The sequence below is a fragment of the Phoca vitulina genome, unplaced genomic scaffold, assembly GCF_004348235.1.
Source record: "Phoca vitulina isolate PV1807 unplaced genomic scaffold, GSC_HSeal_1.0 scaffold8, whole genome shotgun sequence".
Lineage (NCBI taxonomy): Eukaryota > Metazoa > Chordata > Mammalia > Carnivora > Phocidae > Phoca > Phoca vitulina.
Window position 1 is genome coordinate 25,171,548 of NW_022589711.1, and position 17,559 is coordinate 25,189,106.

The window sequence follows — 17,559 nt, forward strand, 5'->3', positions numbered from 1 at the left end:
GTTTGTGAGAAATTCCTTTTAGTACTTAAGTTGGAGCATTTTCTGGTTTCTTGCTCATGGTTGTACTGCTGGAGACCACGTTTATGGTTCCCGGGGGGCAGTATCAAAGAATCCAACAGCAGCTGTATCAACAGGGATGTGCTTGTACATTATTATGATTTAAAAAGTATGTTGAGGGTTGGGCATTTTGCCCCAAAATACTGACTTTTTTGTCTGGAATAGTAAGGGATTTGGCAAGGTTACGTCAAAAAGAAACCCAGGATTTTTGCACTGAAAAATGGAAAAATTCTAGTTCTTCATTTATTTGGTAGAAGAATTCCATCTTATGCAATGGTGTTTTCAGTTCATTTCCATACTTAATCATTAAAAATATGGCATTTATTCATCAAAGATCACATTAAATTTTGTTTCACGGTCACAAACAATTTTCAAATTCTAACAGGTGCTCTCGTACATTTTGGCCAGAAGATAATAGATGTAAACCCCATTCTTTATCAACTTACAGTCCTGAACCATTTCTCAACAGCAGACTTGAAATCTCTTTCCCTCACTTTCTCCTCCAACACTTTGGTGACCATAGAGCAAAAGAACAAGATGTTTTTTGTGTGATAACTAGTTATCTTCTTGTTCTTACGAATTTGTAGTAGTTTTGTTAAGAAATCTCTCAAATTTGATCACTACATTTGTGTTGAATATGATCCCAAGTGATTACATTTTCATTTAATTCCTTCCTCTTAAGAGGGCAACACTTTAGTAAGTTTATACATTTAGGGGCACCTGGGTGACTCGGTTAAGTGTCTGCCTTCGGCTCAGGTCATGATTCCAGGGTCCTGGGATGGAGCCCCATGTTGGGCTTCCTGCTCAGCGGGGAGCCTGCTTCTCCCTCTCCCTCTCCCTCTGCCTGTCGCTCCCCCCTGCTTGTGTTCCCTCTCTCTTTCAAATAAATAAAATCTTAAAAAAAATTTATACATTTAAACTAATATTTTTGGAATCCTATCATTAAGGGAGATTAACCTTGTCTTATTGAGAGAATGTGGAATGGGAGTAAATTATTTTTCTCAAAACCACCTATACACACAAAAATGTGACAAAATCTTGGTTTCCTGATTGTAGTGGGAGACTGCCTTTTGGGCTGCTTTAAAGAATTTTAGAAATTGTCTGGCTGAGTTGTGGATTTTTATTTGTATAGATTTTTTTATGTATTGTATATTAAAATAATAAAGAGTGAAGCTTCAGCTTTTGAGAATTCTGAGGGAATTCGTTATTTTCAGTGGTTATTTTGTGGCTAAAAATCAGTTCATAACATTTGTGAGAGTTTTTTTAAAATATATTCTTCTTAACTATATACAAACAAAATTTATTTCGTGTTTAATTTTCTCTTTAAACATAGTAGACTGAGCATAACTGCTTGATGATTGTATTGTTTTGCTTTATAATACAGTGATGCCACTAGAGCTTTTTTGTTCCTCTAACATTAATTGGACACTGTAAGCCAGGCACTGCCCTAGGCATGATATCTGTATAAGTTATGTACTAACTATTCCCATACTGCAGTGCTTTGAATTCTTGGCTGAATTTCATGATTTCTCCTCCTTGCCACATATTAAGAACATAAATTCTGGAACCCAACTGTTAAAGTTTGAATCTTGGCTCTAGTACTTACTTGATAAGTGATCATAAGCTGTATAACTCCTCTTTGCCTCAACTTTTACATATGTAAACTGGGGCCAGTGATGATTGTGGTTACTTCATAGGGTTGTTGTGAGAATTAAAAAAACACAGGCACAGTGTTTGGAACAGTGCCTGGTACAAAGATAGTGCTATATAAGGTGTTAGTCATTACTATTACCACGAATAGTTGCTATTATTGTGACTTTTCAGTGCTGTCAGCTTGCTTGCCCTGTCTTCTCTTTTTAAATTTCTTTAATCTTGTTAGAAATAAATGCAAAATAAGAGTCAATTGCATGAAACCTGAGATTCCCTTTCAAGCAGATAAAATGCCGTGTATGCTTTGACATTACATTTTGGCTGCTGAGAACCTTCTTTTCATAGACACAATCTTTGACAGACCATGCTTATAAATCAGTCTTGAATAAGAAAAAATAAGAAGTAAAATTGATCTATTAAGGACTTGTTTTTTAGGGAAAAAGATCTTGAAGAAGCTCTGGAAGCAGGAGGTTGTGATCTTGAAACTTTGAGAAATATAATTCAAGGGAGACCACTGCCTGCTGATCTGAGGGCCAAAGTTTGGAAGGTAACTGGAAACTAAAACTTAATCACTTAAGAATAACATTTGAGGATTTTTATGTTCAGTTGTTTAAGCTGCAGAAAACTTTATCATCTTATGAGCATGCTGCATCTAGAGAATTTATTGAATAGCGCAACTTACTGAAATGTGTGTTTCTGTCATGTTTGGTTATTTAATAATTTAGGTTTTAAAAGACAGTGTTTTTCTTTTGTAGTTATTAGAAATGATGTTTATGAAGATTGTTTTATGAAATGGGAAAATGCAGCCAATGAGTAAAATAAGATTTATAATAGCAGCTGGAATTACCTCAGCTATGTTAAAGACAAGGTGGGGAGGGGACATAGGTCTCTCTGGGTGTTGGAATTATAGGATATTTTACTTTGCTTTATTTTCCTCTTCAGCTGTTCTCCAGTGCATGTGTATTACCATTTTTTTAAATTTTAAATTACGATTTGTTATGACTGCAAAAGAAATACTCATCTTTGTTAAAATATATAAGCATAGGATAAGATAAAAATGATCTGCTGTCTATCACCTAGGTAAAACACATAATTATGTCTTGGTATATATCTTTTTATTTTTTCTTCTCTGCACATATATATGTAACAGAAATGGAATTATAACTGTATATAGAATTCTGAATGTTTTATTATAGAAATTTAAAACACAAAAGTAGAGACTTGTATAATGAACCCCCATGGCCTGTCACTTAGCTTTAACTGTTAACATTTGGAAAATCTTGTTTGATTAGCATCTCCATCTTTTCCTCACTACTCCACCCACTGGATTATTTTAAAGTAAATCCTTGGTAGAACACTAAAATACTTTACTATGAAAGTCTAAAAGATAAAGACTTTTAAAATAACCATAATACCATTAAACTGAAAAAAACAGTGAATCCTTAATGTGTCCTCACATGTCTGAAGGGATAGGGGCTCCTTCTGGGGTCTCTTTTATAAGGATACTAATTCCATTATGAGGGCTCTACCCTCATGAGCTAATCACCTCCCAAAGGCCTCATCTCTAAATAACATCATATTGGGGATTAGGTTTCAACAATGAATTTTGTGGGGGGACACAAACATTCAGTCTATAGCATTGATGATGTTTGCTTGAAATAAATTTATATATGCTATTCACTAGATTGGTATGAAGTAGTAAAATTTAATATAGGAAGATTTAAAATAATTGTGTTCATTGTGATCTGACTTAAGGGATCAACATTTGGTGGAGCATAAGTACATTACTTTGTAATCTTAGAAGTATGCATTATTATTTCTAAATTCAGGACTTTCCATTATTACAGCGTTTTTTCCAAGAATGAGAAATGACATATGAAGCTAGTTGCTTTTATCTTTCTTCCAGATTGCTCTAAATGTTGCAGGAAAAGGCGATAGTTTGGCATCATGGGATGGTATTCTAGACTTGCCAGAACAGAATGCTATTCATAAAGATTGTCTTGAGTTTATTGGTAAGTTTAATAATTGTTTTCAAACAGTGAAAAATTCGAAAATAATATTTTGAGGTAAAGGAGTTACCCTATTAGTATCATCTTGTTATAATTTGGGATATGTTGTATTTGTGAAGGGCTGATAAATAGTTTTAGAACTTCTCTTTTGAAATTCTTATGAAGTAATGTCTAGTATTTTTAAGAAGGGTATTTTTTAGGGTCTTTTTTTTTTATTATATGTTCAGTTCTTCAGGTACCTTTACAGTTTTAAAATTGTTTTTTGTGTAAAGATCTGTATGATTGCATATAGTCTCCACATTAAAGGGGTCTGTGTTCCAAAAGTTTATCTATACATCATAGGTAATGATCTGCTATAAAAAAACTATTGTAAGTCATGAGCGAAAGATTTCCAATCACTCCACAAGGTCTTTTTCAAGATTAAATGAATTTAGTTTGTATTTTTAAATTCATCTACAGTCTTTGGTGTCTTTCTGTTTCTCTTTCATCACATTTTAGTTAAGTTTTGATTAGATAAGCTTTTGTGTACTAACCACAACAGAAACATTATTGCTGGTGTGTGCAAAGGAAAGGGAATTTGGAAGTAGAGAATGAATCACCTTCCCTGACAAAGCTATAGCGGCAGCTGCCCATCATGGGGTAGATGATAATCTGTTGTTTAGAAAAAAATCTTTTTGCTTTCCAGGAATATGGGTTAAGCCTATCTTTTCTACCTTTCTACTTCAGATTATCCATTCTTTGTTTAACATATATATATAGGTTAAGTATTATTGAGTAAGTAAATATCGAATAGCTAGTAAATATTGGATAAGTATAAGGAAACATGTGCTTTCATGTAGTTTTATTTTGTCCTTTTCATGCTCCAAATATACTAAGATAGTGTCATATGTTTGTAAACAAGTGTTATGTGCAATAATGGAGTTTCTAACAGGCCCTTGGCAACTTAATTTTGACACTTCTTTTCTAGAACAGCTTTCAGTGCCAGAAGAGAAGGCAACAGAATTACTTTTGGATATTGAATCTGTAATTACCTTTTACTGTAAATCACGTAATATTAAATACAGCACATCCCTTAGCTGGATACATCTACTGAAACCGTTGGTGCATCTTCAACTGCCACGCAGCGATTTGTACAACTGCTTTTATGCTATCATGAATAAGTACATTCCCAGGTAAAATACGATTTAGTTATTATAGTTTAAAAAATGAGTAAAGGTCTAGTTTGCTTTGAACTAAAGTTGTTAGATTTACTTTGGTGGTAAAGTAAGAGGTTCAAATAATTTTTAGGGTTGTTTGAGTCTTAATGGTTATTTGACTTTATTTTTGTGGTTATAGACATTTTTTAAAGGATTCTTCAGTTAAGAATTTATGCTTGTAGAGTTTATGCCAGTTTTTTCGTAGTATCCCTATTTTAATTTCTTTCCTTATAAAATAAAAATAACATTATAATGTCTATATGGAATGTAGAATTTTTAGAGTGCTTCCTTAAGTGAAGTGCTGGTATTACTAAAGCTTGGAGTGTAATCTTGGATATGCAGGCATTGAACAGGTAATTAGAAGTGTGCTGAGTGTTAGGAGGATGAAATATAGAATGCTATGGGAATTTTTTTTTTTCGGTGGGAGGGGCAGAGGGAGAGGGAGAGAATCTTAAGCAGGTTCCACGCCCAGCGTGGAGTCTGACACAGGGCTTAATCTCAACAACCCTGAGATCATGACATGAGCCTAAATCAAGAGTTGGACACTTAACTGAGCCACCCAGGTGCCCCTAGAATGCTACTGGAATATTTACTGAGGGTGACCTAACTTGCCCTGGAGGTCAGAGATGGCTTTTTTGGGCAAGTGACACTTAGGCTGAGAATAGATAGGTAGATGTTTAGATAGTTGTAGTGGGGGGGGGAGGTGCAGGGAGGCTGGGGAAGGGAGTACAGGGGCTGCACTCATGAGGCCAGAGAGAATTCTTGTACTTCCCAGTGCTGTGGATCAGGTAGCCAGGATTTCAGAACCAAAAGGAACTTTTGACATAACCTAGACCAGTGGTTTGGCCACACAGTGAACTGTGGATGCACATTGGAATCATTGAGGGAGCTCTGAAAAATCCTGCGGCCTGTTTATGTACCTGATTATCAAATCTCTGAGCAGGGCACCCAGGCATCATTGTTTTTTCAGAGCTTCTTAACTGACTGCAATATGTAGCCAAAGTAGAGATCTACTATTCTGGAGCTTGGTAGTTAAATGGCTACCATTTTTTACTGCTTTCTGTGACAACACATTATACTAAATGCAGGTGCTTTGTGTGTTTTCTCATTTAAACAATGGCCACTGAAGGGTAGTTATCCCTGATTTACAACTACAAAAACTGAGGCAAAGAGAGATTAAAGACCTACTCAGGATTACACTTCTGGTATATGTTTGAGTCAAGATTTGAACCTAAGTGTGGATGGTCACCTGTGCTTTAACTAATACAGTTCTTCTGAGGAGGAGGTAATCTTGCCAGTTTGAATCCGGTTGTCTCTGGGCATCTGAATTAACAACCTAGGGCTTTCTCTACAAAACATCCCTGTCATTTACAGTATCAAAAAAATGGTAGATAGAGGTTCATTCCAAATCCTGGCATTCATCTCAGATCTTGGTTTTGTAGAAATTATTTTTCAGTATTCCCACTTAAATAGCATTTGCCAGCATTCTTTATCAGAGTGCTTTTATGTCAAAATTGTGACATTCATTTCATTAGCTTTTTCACATGAAGCGTTTTACTTCATTTCAGTTGCTTTACAATTTGTTTTTTTAGAGACTCTACCCATACCAAAATATCACTTGTCGAAATACCAAATTATATATGGTGAAGTGTAGTATGGCATGGTCGTTTAATGCAGTTTCTGTGTAGAGGTCTTAACTGACTTCTGTGACCTTGGGTGAGCTACTTGCCCACAGCTAAGCCTCAGTTTTCTCATCTGTAAAATGAGGGAAAAAATAGTAACTATTTCATAGGGTTGCTTGTAAAGATAAAATTAGATAACCTTGTAGAGTGCCTGTTACAGTGTCTGGCACATGATATTTTCTCAATAAATACTTTTATTGAGATGGCCTGTACTTGGAGCTGTTTACGTTTTTATTGATTCATTAGATACAAGGGAAGAAGAAAAGAAATAGTACACTTGCTTCATAAAGTGTTTTGTACCTCTTGGAATTCATTCTGAGCACTAGTACCCAGGCCATTTCAACAGCTTCTAAGGCTCTGGTCCAGTATTTTGTTCACCTGTGGCCATTTCACACTTTTGCCTTTGTTAAAGGACATCCCTACTTGAATACGTTAACTGTGGAGCTAACCAGAAGTCTTTCTAAGTTTCCTCTTATTTGGTAGGGAAGAAGAGGGCTGGACTTCTTTGGAACTCTATAGATATCCTTTTGGGATCCAGAACTTATCAAAATAACCTAAATGGTCCTGCTGTTTTCAGTGGTCCCTGCAGTCCTTTTGTTTGAGTGCTACCTGGGTTTACCTGGAGAGAATCTCCCTAGAGTTGGCTGTAGACCTACTGTTTCTACAAACTTTCTGTCAAGTCAAGTATATTAGGTGTTCTGAACCTGATTGTATCAGATAGGCTTTGTTATGAATGCTGTGAAGTTCAGGTGTTTTGGGGGTGGGGGGAAGAAGTGGGTATTGCAGGAGGACTGGTTACTAATATGACCATTTCTGATCCATTAATGCAAAAACCTTGCCTTTCTTTCTTTTAGGGATTGTTCTCTGAAGGGAAGACCATTTCATCTTTTCCGATTACTCATCCAGTATCACGAGCCTGAGCTTTGTTCTTTTCTTGATACAAAGAAAATTACTCCAGACTCCTATGCACTCAACTGGGTAATAAAGTGAAAGTAGGAACACTTAATGAAAAATAGCTTTCTATTAAACTATAGTTAGGTTTTTTCTTTTCCCAAGGAAGAGAAATAAAAATACTAAATTATAGACCATTATTACTTAAACCAAAGGAGTAAAATTTTTGGCACTTCAAAAATTGGTTTTTTAGCTCTTGCCTATGTTCAGATTATTTAAAATGAAGTTTAGCCTTTGGTTGTTTTACATATATCTCACATATATTACCTGTATACGTGCTATATATAATATATTTGAGATAGCTGTATATAATATGTGCAAATATATGCATGTAATGTATGTAAATATGTGATATGGATCAGTTCACTTTAGAACTTTGTGTGATTAAATTGTTGACAGTGTGTATAAAAATTGATACCTAATCATAAGGAAAATGTCTTAAGATTGTCAAATGATCAGTATAAAAGAATATAAAGTACATCTCAGCTCTGTTATTCTATATATTTTCATTGGGAAGTTTTATTATTCTAGGTCAGTGGTTTTCAGACCTTTTGGTGTCAGGACCTCTTATACTCAGTATCTATTTAGGATCCATTATGTTGGTTAGAAATTAAAACTAAGAAATTTAAAATATTCATTTAGAAGTAGTGGTAAATCTATTACATGTTAACATAAATGGCCTATTTTTCTAATGCAAAATAACTGTATTTTCCAAAAGAAAATTAGTGAGAATAGTGACGTTGTTCTATATTTTTGTGAATCTCAGTATTTGGCTAGATCACAGATAGGTAGATTCTCATATCTGCTTCTTTATTCAATCTGTGATGATACTACAGTTCATGTAGCATTCAGAAAAGTATTGTTCATTTGTGAGAAAATGAGTATGAAAAAGGCAATTAAAGTTTATATATCATTATGAAAATAGTTTTGACTTCATGGACTCCCCTGTAAATACTCTTGGGGACTTCTAGGGCTCCTTAGACTACGCTTTGAGAACCTCTCTTCTAGATTAACTTGACAATTTTTCTAAACAGTGATTGGGTGCTGGAAGAATGTATATTCAGAAATTAAACATATTCCTTGATCATGTCTTAACCTAACTTTTCTTCAGAAAGGATTCCTTTCTGCCACTTATTAACTATGTGATTTAAGACATTTAGCCTCTGAGCCTCAATTTCTTTATCTGTAAAATGGGAATAATAATAATAATAGTACCTATCTTGGAGGGTGATGGGGTAAGTAAACACTCAAGAAATGGTACTTAGAGAATTCTAACTGGTTTCAACTCTGGCATATTAAATCTCAAACTGCAGCAGCCTACTCTTTAGTTCTAAGTCACAATCTTGTTGCTTTGAGTTAAAATAATAAAATACCTGTAAAATTATGGTTTCTCTGAGATACACGTGTTGCCATTCAATGTACTTATTTGTGTTGAAGTGAAAACTATTTCTCTTAAGCATTCTGATATCTAACAGAGGTCTCTCCTGTCACTTCTGCCATTTCTGTTGCCAGATCTCTGAATTAGTCCTCAGTGCTGGTAGCAGATTTTAACTAAGTACTAAAACAACTGTTCTGTCTTCAATCAGTGCCCCACATAGTTTGTTCTTGCTACTAGTATCATGTCTATGGAATGGAGTCCTTTTTTTTTTTTTTTTTTAATCATGAGATGAAACAGTTAAAACCAGTTCCTAAACCTTGAGGAGCTGTAACTGTGAGCAATGCAGGGATAGCTGTAGTTTGGCTACGTGAGTTACTGATGATCATATATTGTGATTCTGTTTGTATGTACATATTTGGTATTTGTAATAGTAATCTTATTTGTAATAGTAATTTTTGAAACAACAAAAAACATTAGTAGTATTATATATTTTAAAAACTTTGTGGTCAAGTGTAATGGCAGTTAGCTGGCTGTGGAATATCAGGTCATTTTTCTAGTGCAAACACCACCACTCACCATCTCTGTGAGCTTGGGAAGGTTATTTAATACCAGTCTATTTCCTCACCTATAAACTGGGAGAAAAATGTCAACTTTGAAGCCTGTTATGAGAATATTTAAAATAAGTGATAGCTAATAAAGGATATGTGACAGTAGTTTAGTACTGAAATATGCACTAATGTATATGTTCCCATTAGCCATTAAAAATGTTTTAAATTTAAACCTCTAGATGGAATTGTTTCTGTATCTAATGAAAATTGAATATTTTAAAAATATCACTGAGTTTATGCAATTTAAAACACAGGCTCTAGAGAAACTTAAACAACTCTTTTATTGGAAATAGAAAACCACAGAGCTCCTGAAACATTGAGGGATATAAATTTGTCTCTTCTATTTCAAATGATGGACAAGTAAGCTTTGGCAGCAATTCACCTTATATTGTCATTAAAACTTTTCTCTATGTTCTTAAGTTACCATGTTTGATCCTTGCAGTTACCTTATAAGTTAAGTACCATAATAATTATGCTAGTTACCCTTATAGTGGTAGTTATATTAGTTATTATGCTATGGCAGATAGGTCCTAGTTACTTTAGTTACTCTAGGTTAATTATCTCTCTCTTCCCAACAGTGGTAGAAGAAGGGTAGCAGTATTCCTTTTTTTTTTTTTTTTTATTAAGAAGTAGAAATGGAAGCTTTAGAGGTTAAGTAATGTGCCTTAAGTCACACAGATAATAAGTGGCTTCATTGTGCCTTGAATCCACATATTCTGCCTTTGCATTACATACAGTAAAATTAAGCTACACATTAAGTATCAGGTGCAGATAATTTGATGTAATGTTACTTACACATATGCTTTCATACTTTTAAAAGAACAGGTCATTTCTAGTGGTTTATGTCTCATTTCATTTCCTGATTACAGCTTGGAAGCCTTTTTGCATGTTACTGTTCCATTGAAGTCACTCAGGCAATATGGGATGGATATCTACAACAAGCAGATCCATTTTTTATTTATTTCTTAATGTTAATAATCCTTGTTAATACAAAGTAAGTATCAAGTTGCTTAGATTTTTCTCCTTTCTATTCTCAGGGTGCTCTGTTAATATTTAACTCAAATCCATTTGTTTCTTTTTACAGAGAAGTTATTTTGGCCCAGGAGTCGGACAGCAAAGAAGAAGTTATCCGTAAGTATCACTTAACGTAGAGAAAATATTTCAAGTCACTTTATTTTCTAAAACTCAGGTTCTTCATCTATAAATTTAAGAGATTAGTCTACAGAACTCTGAGGTTTCATTCAACTCATACACACTGCAGGTGCAAATCTTTTTTTTTTTTTTTGCAGATCTTGAAGACTATTTTCTTTCCATTTTGCATCCTTGTTCATTTCTTCCATGTTTTTTCACTCTTTCAATTCCTTTTCATATACTGTTACTTTGGTTTCATTGTTCGTATCAAATGCCCTCCTCTCTCTCCCCTCTTTCCTTTCTTCTTCCTTTTTCCTTAATTTACCTTTGCGTACTCAGATTTCATAATTATTTCCATTGTGGAAATATGGTTCTTTTGGGTTCTCCCCATTCTAGCACTCACAGAGATTAAGTTACTTCTTCTCTATATTGCCTGCCACCTTGTACTGTTTGTATTGTGGTGTTTTATCTTGCTACATTACAGTGATTTATTTTTACATTTCTCACACAAGACAGAGTTCCTTAGGTCAGGAACTCCAGGGGCCCTGGCACTTAACATGTGTTTGTTAAATAAATCACAATACTGCCATCAAGGCTAATGAATTTGATTTGATTGCCTGAACCTATCTTATACTAACAGCAGAATTGCATTACCAGTTTCAGCTCTTTTGGGGAACTCTGCTTCTCCTCAAACAGTTTTAAAGGCATTGCTGTTAAGATTCCATTTATGTAGTTTTTATTATGTTGAAGATACTCCAGCTTTGATATGTAAATAATGTTCATGATTGTATTCATCACAATTTTTAAAATGTTCTCATATCTATAATCTTTTTTCAGAGTTCTTGGAAAATACTCCATCCAGTTTGAATCTAGAAGATATAGAAGATCTCTTCTCTCTGGCTCAGTATTATTGCAGTAAAACACCAGCTTCTTTCAGGAAGGTAGAAGACAAGAAATTACCAGCTTCAGTATTTCACATTTTGTACATTGTTTTATGGTTTACGTTGTGTCTACTTAAGTTAAAATACTCTAGGTTGTCACTCTTTTCTTTCTTTTTATGTGTTGCAGTTTTATGTGATTTTTCACTGTAAATACTCTCCCTACTAGAGGAACACACAAATTTAAAAAGATAGTATACAGATATGCTAGGAACTATTTCATTTCTACTCTATTAGTTACTTCTGATCATGAGAAAATTGAGATATTTCTTAAGTTAGTGCTTTCTTGACTTTAAAAATTTCAGAAATCTGATGGAGGGTGTATAATTATGCCTCCTTTATTTGGAGTTCAGCTTTGTGCAATTTTAGTGATGCAGAGCTGTCTCATGAACAAAAAAGGGTCCCTTAGCTGCACAGAGACTTAGAACCTTTCTCAAGTGCTTTCAAGTGAAAGGACACCAGATTAGAAACATGAGTGGTGTGAGTTCCTAGAAAGTAAAACTCCGAGAAGCAAAAGCTAATAGTGGAGGAGGCACAGAAGTACCATTTATAAAGTAAATGGGTTTGTCTGTGACCTCAGGTGCCCGTGAGAGCATTATAGTCTTTTATTCATTTTTTTTTAGGCATTCTACCATAATGATTGCTCGTTGGTGGTCATGTCACTGAAACATCAAGATGAGGTTAAATTATGTTCAGTGTAATACGTTTCAGAAGGCAGACAAGAGAAACCTTTTAAAAACATTTCCCCTGAAACTAATTAATTAAAAAAGAGATTCATTTCTAGGGACTAATTTCAGCTATTTTAATAATTGCCTTATGTAGACCACCTCAGTTCTTAGCAATGTCAAACAAGTCAGATGATGGGGTTGTGGTTTAGGATGCTGGATGAAAAAGAAGCCTTTCAGTCTTTTAAGAGGAACAGCTTTTATTCTTCAGACATAGTAAATAATCTGCACTAGCAGTTGCTAATTAAATCAGGCTGTAGATCAGTGTATTACATAATTTTGCCTTTTGTTTTTATTATGTTAAAATTTGAAAAGTTATAACCATTTTTAAAATTTAATATTTAACTACAGGTGATATAGAAAATAGCTGTGTAGAATGTTTTATTTTTTCACAGTCTTTTATTTTGTGTGAACTGTGACAAGGACTTTGTATATAGCCTTTTTGTCGCCTTTGGCCTGCAATATTTGAGATGATATAATATTAAGTTTTAAAAGTCACATGACTCAAGAGTGTTATGTAATTATTTTACCTTTCATCATGGTTTATTAAGAATATTTTTTGGAAGAAAGATTAATTTTGTTTTTCTTTGTGATGTTTTAAAAATTTCTCTTCAAACAGGATAATCACCATCTATTTGGTAGTACTTTGTTGGGAATTAAGGATGATGATGCAGATCTGAGTCAGGCTCTTTGTCTGGCCATCTCGGTGTCAGAGATCCTTCAAGCAAATCAGCTTCAAGGGGTAAATAAAGAAAACCCACAGTTTGTCAGAGGAATGCCCCTTTTAAATGCAAGGAACCAACATTTCCTCCCTGTTTGTGGATTCCCACAAAATTAATTTACTGCAACAATGTAGCTGTTGCTTTTTTGAATGATTAATGTGTTGCCAGCTTGTGTGTTATTTTAGTTGTCAATAATTATTCTTGACAACTATTTTTGTAAATTGCCAAATCTTATTTCATTTTTTAACAAAGCAACTGAGTATTGTATAAAGTACTTAAAATGGTGAATTTAGCGTTTAATAGTTAAATTCTGGGTAATCATACAGCTAATTGAATTAGATGGTCTGATGCCATAGAGCATATAACAAAGGAGAATTGAGGATATACCATAATTTTCTGTCTACTGCTATCTTCATAAAAATCTAGTGAGCCAGTGTTTTCAGTATATGTTCTTTATTACTAGTAGTGGAACAGTTAACATGGGTATGTGTATTTGGAAGGTGGGGTGTATTTCCAAGATGGAGGGAAGAAGTATGGGCATGGAAAGACAGGTGTTTTATAATATTTTTAAAACAAACATTTCACATACTTTTCTTATTAGAACTATTTTTTTTTTTTTTAAAGATTTTATTTATTTATTTGAGAGAGAGAAAGTGAGCATGAGCTGGGGAGGGACAGAGGGAGAAGCAGGCTCCCCGCTGAGCAAGGAGCCCGACGTGGGGCCCGATCCCAGGACCCGGAGATCATGACCTGAGCTGAAGGCAGACACTTAACTGACTGAGCCACCCAGGCGCCCCTTATTAGAACTAGTATTAAAAAAAACAAATGAAAAGCTGTAACCCAGTTTAAAGATCCTCATGTGAATTTCTTCAGCTCAGACTGGCATTGCAGAACTTCCTCTCATCCCAAGATGTTTAGTTCCTATATGAATTGAATTGCTGGCAACTTGTGGACTTATTTGCAGAAATAGTAATTGTATCTAGATCTGTGTTTATAACTATGTAGTTTTTAAATATATATTTAACATGATACACATTAAAATTTTAAATTCCAACATAGTTTTATAGCTCAAACTGACATTCTCCTGCTACATATTTTAAGACTTTCTAGTCAAGAACAGTATATATAAAGTGTTTTAACTGTTGAAAATGAATATAGTTATTTAAGATCTTGAGGTTATTTTCTTGCATCTCTTCTAATTGGGTCCTCCTAATTCTGTAAGATCTGTTTTTTGTTGTTTTTTTTTTGTTTGTTTTGTTTTTAATAAATCTGTTCCCTCTCCTTTGGCTAATTGTAACATTATATTGTGTGAAATGTGACCCTCATGGCAAATTCCAGTATCTCAGATGTTGTTTTCCTCTTAGGAAGGAGTCCGGTTCTTTGTGGTGGATTGCCGTCCTGCAGAACAGTATAATGCTGGGCATTTATCAACTGCTTTCCACTTAGATTCAGATCTGGTTAGTATAAATGCTAGTTAAAATTTTTTATAAAGAGAATAAAAAGGTTTTTTTTTTTCTTTAGTTCATAAATAAATATACATGTACCAGATTGGTACATTTTCTTTCTGCTTAAGGAGGGGTCTCTGCCCTTATAACAAAAGTATTGTTTTCAGGTTTCCTTTTCACTAGGACACTCTTTAAGTATGATAAAGGATAGATGCAAACAGTTAACTGTGGCTTACTAATGCCTACCATTGTTATGTCAGTAAATTCTAAACTTCTTACTGTGAGTTGTCTGATGTAGCACTTAGCATAGTGCCTTGCATCTAGTAAGTACTCTATAAATATAAGCTCTTACTATAATTGGGTAATTGTTTTAAAACTTTTTACTATAAGCCGTTTTTAAATCATGAGTACTTATGCATGTAATAAACTAGTATTTAATAAGAGTAGTATCTGGCATATCGATGCTCACTTGTTAAAATTGCTATCTAAGGGTCACTTTAATTAAAAGAGTAGATGAAGTAAATAATTAAATATTGTCAAAAATACTTAGAGTGGGATAGACATCATTTAAACCATTCTGGGTTATAAGAGTCTCATGGATGGTGAAGAGAGAAAGAGGTGTAACCCTTTTTGCTGACTATGCGATCTGCCCTTCTTCCCATCTCATCTGAAAAAGGTGACGCTGAGGCCTGAGAAGGTGATAGTGAGGGGTTTAGGTGGTGTTGAGAGGAAACTTACGTAAAATAGAGGAAAACTCAGACAGTTTTGGGTGTTTTAAGTAAGGAAGGTGATCAAGCTTGTTTGCATCCTGAAAGTGAACCCTGAGCCTTCCTCATCCTTGACTTGTCTAGGGGGGGTTAGATGGTCCTTCTTTTATGCTTATTTAAAAATTTGCTCGAGTGATTCATGAATATTTGATTTTTTTCTTCAAAAACTCAAAAGAGTATCTCCAGAGTTATTACCAGCTTGTTTAATCTTCCAGACCTTTTAATGTGTATTTATGTATTTCTTGTTTACTTTTTTCACTAAATTTTTCACTTAACAGTTCACTTGCTTTTTCAGCAAACTGTTTCTTAGAGATCTTTCCTTTTAAGTACATTCTCTTTTTTAGTATCCCCACATTTTATCTATGTATTTTTTTTTTTTTTATCTATGTATTTATTTTTACTCTACGCCCAACATGGGGCTCAAATTCCCGACCCCACGATTAAGAGTTGCATGCTCTGACTGAGCCAGCCAGGCAATGACTGTAGAGTGAACCATGGTACAGATATACCATAATTTGTTGCCCAGTTGATGTACATTTGGGTTATTTTCACTTTTCTTGTAGTAAACAATGCTGCAGTTAGATCCTTATACAAGTTTTGTGAACTTGTGCAAATATTTCTGTAAAAGAGGCTTCTAAAAGTAGAACCGTTGGTTTGAGGGATGTGAGTATGTAAAACATTACTAGAAATGCCTTATCATCCTTTAAAGAGACAGAACCAGCTTACACTTTACAGCTGTAGATGAGAGTGTTTCATACCGTTGCATCATAGCACATTACCAATTATTTTTTTTATTTTACAAGAATGATGGGTGAAAAACAGTGGTAATTATAAGTGATGTTGAGCATCTTTTTGTAAGTGTACTATTTATTTGTATTTTGATTTACGAATTGCTTTTCTTTGTCCATTTTTCTGTTGGATTTTCACTGTGCTTTTTATGTAGCTCTATTATAAGAATTTTAACAGATTTTTGTAGTTATTGGCATATCTGTTTCCTTGAGGGAAAGAAATTAACATTTTTCATCCTTTTATCTCTAGTACCTGGAGTAGTGCTGATAAAAGTGGCTTCTCCTATTTCTGTCTTCTAAAAAATACATTGTTTGCCATATAAGTGGAAACTAAAAAATACACCTTGTTTTAATGTATTGTTTTTACTTATGGACCCTTCTACTCAGTGTTAAACTTTTCTTGTCATGATACCTAATGACACCATAGCTTGTTTAAGAAACAACAAAATATTTTTTTCTTAGAATATTTTCTATGCATATTTAATCTTTCTGTGAATCTTCAACTTTTGTTCTAGTGTATTATGGGTACATTTATATACATTTCTTTTCTCTTATCCCAGCAATTTTATTTATAAGAGCCTTTATTCCTTTGTTTTTATGGTAGCTATTTAAATTTTTTTTTCCTGGAAGAATATTTCAGATTTGGAAATGTATGTCCAATACCATTTTGCCACATTTTTAGTTTTTAAAAAATTGTCTAGATGCTCCAGAATCCATCTGAGTTTGCACAATCAGTAAAATCTTTGCTGGAAGCACAGAAGCAGTCCATTGAGTCCGGCTCCATTGCTGGTGGGGAGCACCTCTGTTTTATGGGCAGCGGTAGAGAGGAAGAAGACATGTATATGAACATGGTCCTGGCACATTTTTTACAGGTATGCTGACAGAGTTTTTCAGTTTTGCTTGGTGGTTATTGCTATCACCTTTAAGAAGTTATAGGTAATTTTGTACTGTTATCTACATTGTCAAATTTATACGTAGTTTTTCTTTACAGCTTATAGGTTTTGTGTCTTCCTAAGAAAGGACTTCTCGAGATTTTTCTTACATGCTTACATGCTTATGTGATTTTTTTTTTTTTTTTTTAAAGATTTTATTTATTTATTTGACAGAGAGAGAACACAAGCAGGGAGGAGCGGCAGGTAGAGGGAGAGGGAGAAGCAGGTTCCCCACAGAGCAGGGAGCCCGATGCGGGGATCGATCCCAGGACCCTGGGATCATGACCTGAGCTGAAGGCAGACGTTTAACTGACTGAGCCACCCAGGCACCCCTTGATTTATTTTTTATATTTAGATCTTGAACCATCTGGAATTTATTTTTGTATAATAAATGAGGTAGGAATAAAAAAAAAAATTTTTTTTCCAGATAGCTACCCAGTTGTGCTATCAATTTGAAATTCCACCTTTCTAATACACTGAATTCCTCAGTGCATCAGGATCTATTTCTGGATTATTATGTTGTATTGCTCTTTATGTCTGTATTTTTTACAGGAACTACATATTTCATTTTAATCTCTTT

At 34.2% G+C, this 17,559-nt stretch overlaps 1 protein-coding gene across 2 annotated transcripts in view; it reads left to right on the forward strand.

The window, feature by feature from the left end:
- Positions 1-17,559, forward strand: part of TBC1D23 (TBC1 domain family member 23) — a 55,164-nt gene that overhangs the window by 19,496 nt on the left and 18,109 nt on the right. The window contains exons 2-11 of one of the 2 annotated variants that reach the window (XM_032406418.1): positions 2,143-2,254; positions 3,614-3,719; positions 4,684-4,888; positions 7,449-7,572; positions 10,401-10,525; positions 10,616-10,662; positions 11,500-11,603; positions 12,945-13,067; positions 14,412-14,504; positions 16,749-16,919. In XM_032406418.1, the coding sequence (XP_032262309.1) occupies positions 2,143-2,254; positions 3,614-3,719; positions 4,684-4,888; positions 7,449-7,572; positions 10,401-10,525; positions 10,616-10,662; positions 11,500-11,603; positions 12,945-13,067; positions 14,412-14,504; positions 16,749-16,919 (1,210 nt within the window). Of the gene's footprint in view, positions 1-2,142; positions 2,255-3,613; positions 3,720-4,683; positions 4,889-7,448; positions 7,573-10,400; positions 10,526-10,615; positions 10,663-11,499; positions 11,604-12,944; positions 13,068-14,411; positions 14,505-16,748; positions 16,920-17,559 lie in introns of those variants that run through there. The other variant, XM_032406420.1, reaches the window with a different exon arrangement.